The sequence below is a fragment of the Dreissena polymorpha genome, chromosome 1, assembly GCF_020536995.1.
Source record: "Dreissena polymorpha isolate Duluth1 chromosome 1, UMN_Dpol_1.0, whole genome shotgun sequence".
In the NCBI taxonomy this organism is placed as follows: Eukaryota; Metazoa; Mollusca; class Bivalvia; order Myida; family Dreissenidae; genus Dreissena; species Dreissena polymorpha.
Window position 1 is genome coordinate 88,057,224 of NC_068355.1, and position 9,146 is coordinate 88,066,369.

General features: G+C 34.2%; 1 protein-coding gene across 1 annotated transcript; it reads right to left on the reverse strand.

Moving 5' to 3' along the window:
- Nucleotides 1-313: 313 nt before the first annotated feature.
- LOC127839465 (serine/arginine-rich splicing factor 1-like) lies at nt 314-7,495 on the reverse strand. The gene is made up of 4 exons (XM_052367861.1): nt 7,234-7,495; nt 3,156-3,412; nt 2,764-2,936; nt 314-1,675 (listed from the first exon to the last, which is right to left on the reverse strand). The coding sequence occupies exons 1-4, from the start codon at nt 7,386-7,388 to the stop codon at nt 1,487-1,489; spliced, it is 774 nt and encodes a 257-aa protein (XP_052223821.1). The 5' UTR covers nt 7,389-7,495; the 3' UTR covers nt 314-1,486.
- Between the last annotated feature and the right edge of the window lie 1,651 nt (nt 7,496-9,146).

Below are 9,146 nucleotides of genomic sequence, written 5' to 3' on the forward strand. Positions count from 1 at the left end.
TGCGAAGCGCGTTGACATCAGAGTCTGGGCAGGACTACTCGGGTAGTCTAAATTGGCCTGGTATGAGTATATTTTTTGTACCTGGGGTACATATGATTTATGTAAACTTGAGAGTACCAAGGGTAAATTAAAGTAGTACCTTTGCTTACAATGTTCAATCGAGTCAAAGTAAGTGTATGCTGTTTATCAAAGTGTGTACATTATTATAAGCAGTTATCACATTCCAGCACTAAAAAACAAAAAAAGGGTGAATAAAGCTACTTATGTACATACCTTGATGTAAAGTGATTAACACAGATTTAAAAAATCAATACTTGATTCAAGCATTTTATTTTCATTATTTGTATAAAAACGTTTTAAAATGTATCTCATCCATAGTATTTCCAACTAACAAGATATACACATGGTCAGATACTTACATAAGCAAAGACATCAATGGATTTTGTTCCTTGTTAAAATGAAACCAACTATGCGAATCCCTCACACATTTCCTTGTTCCTTGCTCCATAGAAATAATTATTCCAGATATTAGAGGATTCCAATAAAATATTCTCACAAAAACAAGCCATTTCCAATCCATTTTGCATATCCAAAGCCTCCCTGATGCATGTGACCTATAGAGACATTTCAAGCACAGTAATACATGCAGTGGTCAACACCCTCTTATCACCTCCTCAGTTCTTCAGTTGTATCCGGGTGTTGCTACCACAAATATTACTGTACAATCTTACATCCAAGTTAAGTTTCCTTATCCTGCATGATTCAAATAAGAGGATTGAATAGAATCCAGGCTGCAGACCAAAAGATTGAGGGCTCCTTGGAGTAAAATATCCCCATACTTACCAACTTCTAAGACTTAATCCCCAAAATTGCTCAAACAATCCAGATTGTGTTTTCCGATCCATCTGTTTTTATTCCCTCCAAAAAATGCAGTGTTTTCAATCACCTGATCCTAGAATTTACAAGTTTGCTCCAAATCCATTGAATTCCAAGTAATGAATGAATAAATATGAGCAATCCAAAATATCCTAATCCATGGATTCCTGTATCCTCCAAATATCCGGCTCCTACTTGGATCCATTATCCTGATCCATGAGCCCTTTAGAATATAAACAGATAAAAATTACATATAAGTACATTTTACAATAAATTCTATACTCTACATACAAAAGCAATTACAATTTGTGATTGAAGTGAAATTATGCAAACCGCGATTACATTTACAACACATAAAATCCCAAGTACAACAATTCATTCTATGTACTTTGTAAATTTTCTAAGCCAATAAACTATTTAAACCTTTTTCTTTGCTAAAAACATTTACCAATTTAAATATAATGAGATGTTTTTCAATACCACTATTTCACTGACACTTCTAATTGTAACATGAAAGTGTTTCTTGTATATTGCAAATCTAAGCGATCCTGAAAATGTCCCCATAAATGTGTGAATGTCTATGCAACATGACCCATAACTTGTGTGCGCTCTAGTATGGTGATCGCGATCTAGATCTCATGGGCGAGTATCTTGGTGACCCCCTGGATCTGCGGGGTGCAGACATGGACCTGCTCCGGGAGCGCCCGTATGAACCACCTCTGTACCCACCACCACCAGAACCACCACCTCCACCACCACTGCCTGTGTCCTCCTTAACACGCACGTATGATGTCTCACCCTGAAAACACAGCCAACAAAAATGCGTACAAGTAAATGCTCATCTTTACCATCATAATGATCAATATATATATTATTTTATTAAAGTTAAAGGGCTTTTTAGTTGCGTTTCTTTTCCACAATTTTGATTAGTGCCCAACTTAATTACAAAATAAACAAAGTCTCAACTCAAATATTCAAATTTTTAAGTTTGCGACTTATGTGCTCACAAATTTGAACTTGTTGAGACTTTTTCTCACAAAATAAAGGGATCAAGGCCACTTCAAAAAGATGGGTATAAATCCTAGTTATACAGAGCTATCCATAAGGCAAACATGGTGAAAGACCATCACAATTTACAGGCCAGACTGGCCTACGAGGACAGTGATTTTTTTCTTTCTTTATAAAGTACCAGAGAACGACACTTTCCCAATATAATAGTTAAACAACAGATGTGTTTGTCAGAAACACGATGCCCCCTATTGCGTCGCTTTGAAGCCATATATTTGACCTTGGAGGATGACCTTGGCCTTTAACCACTCAAAATGTGCAGCTCCACGAGAAGTAAGAGAATGAATGGATAAATGATTTTTTTTAATTTTGACATTTGACCTTGAAGGATGACCTTGACCTTTCACCACTCAAAATGTGCAGCGCCACGAGATACACATGCATGCCAAATATGAAGTTGATGTGTTCAATATTAAAAAAGTTATGATCAAACTTTAACGAATTTTAAAGTTTTAGGAAAGTAAAATACAATGATATTTGACCTTTGACCTTGAAGGATGACCTTGACGGATGACCTTGACTTTTCACCACTCAAAATGAGCAGCTCCATGAGATACACATGCATGGTAAATATCAAGTTGCTATGTTCAATATTGCAAAAGTTATCAAATTTTAACCAAGGTTAATGTTTTGGGACAGAATGACAGACATGCAGGACAAAAACAATATACCCCCGATCTATCGATCCGGGGGCATAAAAAATCCCAATTTCTCAATTGCTTAAAAAAAATCCCAATTGAAGGTTATTTTTTAGCTCGACATTTTCTGAGATGGAAAAATGGAAAGTGAGCTTGATTATCTTCCTTACTTTAAACTTACCTCATGTGATTTGAACTTGGAATCATCAAGCTTCCTGCAGGCATATTTCATATCTTCTTTCCTAAGGAATTCACAGACTCCAGTTCCATCTTTGTAGACATCAGCATAGCACACATCACCAGCCTCTCTCATGTGATCCTTCAAATCCTGCCAGCTACCAGTGGGTGGCAAACCTGCAATTGGTATCAGCCACTTTAATAAACACCTGTCGCAGATGGATTTAATTAATGGACATCCAGCAGCATGTTTATAATATATTAAATGAGTGGAATACTTTAATAGGTACATTTTATTTTTTATCAAAACATTCGAAAGAGCTTATATATATCCATGCCACAATTTTTTTGCTTTACATTCACTTTTAAACAAAGGTTAACATCAAAAGTTCAAACCTGAAACAAGCACCCTGTATTCTGATCTACGTGAAGGTGGTCCACCCCGCCCACCACCACCACCACCTCCTCCTCCACCTCTAAATCCTCCTCCACCACCACCGCCACCACCACCAAAGCCGCCTCGAGAACCACCACGGAATCCGCCTCCAAATTCACTGGGGCCACCTGGCCCACTACCACGAGGAAATTCTACACGCAGAGTATAACCATCGTAGTTGTATCCATCACGGTCTCTAACTGCATCTACAGCATCTCTGAAACAATGATGGTATTGAGAAAACATCACCTTCACAAAGGTGTACACGATGAAATAATAATTACAGATAGATTCTAAATATGAATTGTGATGTTCATATTTTCACACTAGTCAATATAAATTTCCGCCAAAGAGTCTTTTGATGAATTTTGCTTTGGCAGACTCTTGGCGTCAATAGTCCACTCAATCTTTTTAATAGCGAGAGTTCCGACACGAATTTCGGTCGCATCACTCCTGAATTTAAATACACACATATGTGTGACTATTATGAAAGAACGTTGCCTAAATAGTATAAATTGAGCAAAATATATTGAAATTTACCTGTTAATAAACTATATTTCGAGTTTGTTTCATCTAATATAAATCCTTGTATAGTAAAGGTTCATGGTATCTCCCTTGGTGGAGGTTAAATTCAACTATGTTTGTAGCTGAGTTCGAACAAAAAGTGTGCACTATGCACAAAACAGTAAAAATGAAATTGGAAATAATAATCATAAGAAGAAGCAAAAGAATAAATATAACTATATTTACTCAAAATATTAGAATCGACAGTAACGAAATACCCCAAAAGTAATAGGTTACAGGTACGAAATAGCTATGGTACGAAAAAGAACAACAACAATGCCAAAATACTTGCCTTCAAAAAAATGATCGTTCAATGTATATGATTTCGAATGAAATACAGGTATTTTTGTGATCTTAGTTTATATTTGTCACACACCGGGTAGATTTTAGATATATACACTTGTAAATACTGTAATTCCCATAATAGTATTGTATTTATTTTTCGTTATGGTTTTAACAGACCGGAGTTTCAGCATTCAGATTTATTCTGAACGCGAATTATTTCAGCTAATTTTCACAGCATCATTTTTATAAATAAGCTGCGTTATATTTTTGGTAAAATGTTTTGCCATTTTTCAGCTGTGTTTTCTATAATAACTTGTGATAGGCTGGCTTTTTAAAACAGGAAATGTGTTTGCCAGAAACACTATGCCCCCTATAGCACCGCTTTGAAGCCATATATTTGACCTTTGACCTTGGAGGATGACCTTGACCTTTCACCACTCAAAATGTGCAGCTCCATGAGATGCTAGTTGCAATAATTCAACTATCAGCTTTATAACCCAAATGAGTTGCTGATAGTTGCAATGCGCTCTCTCTTGGCCATGGGTTCAAAATGTTATCAACAATGCAAGGGTTAAGGAACACTGAAACTGCACGAACTTATACAAGTTTACCTATCTAAACCACAAACTCATCCAAATGGTACCATTAAAGCAAGAAATAATTGATTTTATTGACTTAGGTTTTGTTTTGTTCGCTGTATCCGCCATATTGGAAAATTAACCGAAAATTGGTTAAGTCACAGTACACCAATATTTTGCATGTCGGGTTATGTGCTCCAGCCTATAAAGTCGATAACGATGTGGTATTCGTTACAGAATACACTGTTCCAAATTTAAACATAAACATGTCAGCGAGAAAAGTGTGTTTGAAACATCGTCTTGTTTTTAAAGGGTTCATGCAAAGGATGACATCCGTAGGTTGCCATTCAGGTAAATTTAACATGTAAAATTTTTCCTCAATTTGTCTCGAACGACGTCTGTTTAGTGAAGCGCACGGATTCGCTGCGCTGAACTGCACCCATGTTTATGAAGGGGTGCATATGGACTGCCAGAGCCGCCATAGCAAAAATTATCAAAGGCTCTGGGAGTCCGTTTATATGGACTACATGAGATGCACATGCATGCCAAATATCAAGTTGCTTTCTTCAATATTGCAAAAGTTATGACCAAGGTTAAAGTTTGGTGACACATGCAATGACAGACAGCAGTGATTTTTTTAATTTTTTTTTCTTACAGCCTGTGCCTTTTGGATTGGGAAAATTAGCGCGATAAACCATGAAATTGGGGAAAATAGCGCGATAAACCATGAAATTGGGAAACATAATAAATATGATTAGATCTATAAGAACAGAATTAAAATTATTAAAGTATGTTTTACAGCATTTTTATATTATAAAGTACTAATTTAATGTGTTCTTACAATGAAGACAATGTTAAGTTAATAACCTTCCAAATTCATATTGAACTTGCAATAATCTATAAAGATTCTTAAATATACCATTTAATCATAACCTCTTTAACAGTAAGAATTTAATTCAGTATTCTTTTAAATTAAATATCATATGGTGAAAACATTAACAAATATTTATAAAAAGAACGCTTTAGTGGTCTTGCTATGTTAATGATGTATTATATGGAGTTAAAATAATTTATTTCATTTCTTTACCTTTCAACATCTTGCACTTCAATGCTATTTCAGTAAACTGTAAAGCGTGACAAACATAATAATGCAGAATATGCATATGAATCTGATTTTACACAGATCCACTCACATATAAATCATATCATGTTTGTCTCTTTCCATTTTCGAACGATACTCATCTTAAATGCATTAACTTTGTGAGTAACGGTAGACTAATTCCAATTTCCCAACACTGATTTCCGTGATGCACATTCACTGTGAAGATTTGTAATAAATATTTGTTGTTTTTATCTCAAACGTTATATTTTGCGTTAATTGACAAACGCATTAAATTATTCCGTAATAACCCAGTGATTTTTTTTGCTTTAATTTACAGCCGAATTTCGGCTGCTTCCCAATCGCAAAAATACACGTTTTTCCCAAAAATTCTGACCAAAATTTCCCAAAAAAGCCCAACTTCCCTAAAAAAAAAAAAAAAAAAAAAATTTTTTTTTTTTTTTTTTTTTTAGAAAGAAGTCTCATGTAACTTAATTATGATTTCTTAAATCTAGGTCTCAACTTTATTTTTTAAACATCTTACAAAATATATAACTTGAATTTAGTCATTTTTGTCCATAAATCATTCCCAAACTTGCCACTTTTATTGATTAAAAAAAACAACAATTTGACCAGACTCCTTTTCTAGAAAACTCCCTGAACATGCACTTAAAAACAAAATCACTTCTGTTACTTATAATCCTATTTATAATGCTTCATTTTTCCCAATTTCACGGTTTATCGCGCTAATTTCCCCAATTCAAAAGGCACAGGCTGTAACAAATTAAAGCAAAAAAAATCACTGTTAACCATATGATATCCATTGTTAATTTGAATGTTATTTATCATTTTCGCCGCTCATTGCAAATTTCTCGTCTGCTTGCCGCCATCTTGGGCGTGTGTAAAAACAGGCGTTTACAATCGGGATACATCGACTATCGTCGGTATCCTCCGCAATATAGAGAGAGATGTGGAGAGCAACGTAAAATCGTATTCGGCTAAATTCGCGAACAATACGTAAGTCAGTTGTTGTTCGGCGACGACTCTGCAACTCGATTGGCACTCGTTCGAAATTATTGCTTAATTACATTGTATTCTTATTGACTTTATTGGGAAAATTTTGTATTTTTTGGGGAAATTTTAAACAAATTTTTGGGAAATGTTAAACAAATTTTTGGGAAAAAACGTCATTTTTTGCAATTGGGAAGCAGCCGAATATCGGCTGTAATTTCTGGCAAAAAAAAACACTGGACAGACAGACCAAAAACAATATCCCCGATCATTCGATCCGTGTGCATAAAAAGAACTGAAACTGGGATCTTGCCCTTCATTGTTAACTTAAACTTAAAGATAAGCGTTTTTACAAATTGTTCAGCAATGTTAAAATACTTTTGGGAATGTCTGACAGCTACCTGCGACAAACACCAGAACAGTAAACTTTTTATAAAAGGTGAAATGAGATTGATTAATAGGCAAAATGCATTTTTCAAAGATTGACTTATTTGTAATCACCTGTGATCTTCGAACTCCACAAATGCAAATGGCGGTCCTCGTCTGGTTTTCAAATCAACAAACGTTATTTTTCCAAACTTGTAAAATAAATCTTCTATATCTCGAGCTCTAATGTCTGGAGGCAAATTACCAACATAAATTCTGTTATCGGGCATGATGGGTTCGGTAAAATGAAAATATTTAAAGTTTTCAAAAACCCTTTGATGCGCGTGTTTGTAATGGCGTCTTCTGTGCAGGAAATTTATGCGCACGCACAAAAAGGATTTCCGGAATTTTATGTTGGTTCGTCCCATTGTATTTTCTCTTCGTTTTTTGTTTCGCCCCACATTCTATGTAAAACAGTTGTCATCTGGACACACTGTCTTTCACCAACCTTTGAAAGTTAAACAGTTATTTTCTCAAAGCATAATTGACAAGACGCCTTCACTGAATTGTTCTCCAATTTTACGCGTGCATTAAACCAAAGACCTATAAAATGCATTCAGTATTCAGAAATGAATATTTAAAGGGGCCTTTTCACAGATTTTGGCATTTTTTTTAAACTTATTCATTAAATGCTTTATATTGATAAATGTAAACATTGGATCATAAAAGCTCCAGTAAAAAATCAAGAAAAAAAATAAAAAGAGAGAACATTGCCCGGAGCAGGTTTCGAACCAGTGACCCCTGGAGTCCTGCCAGAGTCCTGAAGTAAAAACGCTTTAGCCTACTGAGCTATTCCGCCGAGTACGCATTCATTACGTATCTTATAGCTTATATATGCAATCTTGGTAGTTTCACAAAATTTAACGACAAAAACAGAACTCTCCAAATTATTCAATCGTTTCGCGTTGCAACGCTTTATAATTTTTAGGTTTTAAAATCGTCAAAAGATGCATATAATGGCTATATTAGAACATGGTTAATGTTCAGTATTATTGTTTCCTCACAAATATCATAACTAAAACGAAAACTTACGAATCTGAAACAACTTTTTTCAATTTTGTCAATTTACCAAAGCGTGAAAAGATCCCTTTAAAACTATATTTTCATAGGTGGCCAACGTTAAATAAATTTGACATTCTAATGCAGACGGCTAATAAAAAAGACATTATAAATTTTGCTTAATATATGTTTAATGCCAATGAAATGCGTAATAATATAGACAATATGTTATAATTTTTAATAATAGCACATAGAATAAAGCATTTTTCATTTCTTTTGATTGAAGTCTTCCGAATTTAATTTAGCTAGTTTTATATCGTTAACAGTTAAGAAACTATTTTAAAATGCGCAAGTAATTATCAATAGGTGCGAATAAGTGTCATTTTACACCATATGTGGGCGTTCTACTAATCCGTTATCAAAACAGATGCCGCAAACTGTGAATGACCCTTGACACTTGGATACCCGGTCTGATTAGCGAGTTTTTTTGTACATGCAAATTCTTTCAACTTCTTATATTTTAAAAATTGCAAAAAAACAGTTTAAGATGACATTAATAATATATAATGTCATTCATGATATATTATTGCTTAATTATATATGTTAAATATATTAAATATTTGTCTTTTAGCAGTCACTAATCCATATGCGTATATATTTATTTTATTTAGAGCTACTTTATTGTTTAACATAGTAATCAAGAATAACGTTGTACACTATACATTGTGTATGCTACTTTTTGACGACATTGACTATGTTATACGATTATAACAATGCTCATACCACAGCACTCACACAATATCAACACACAACAAATTAACACTCGTGAAGAAATTCGTATAATTTACACGATTTAAAAACACTATATTCAAACGCCAAATAAAATCCGGTATACTTACCAATATAATAAATAAAACAAAGCAACTACTATAGACAACTTTGACACATGAACGGGTTATATATTCTCAATAATTCTGGATCTTACTGTA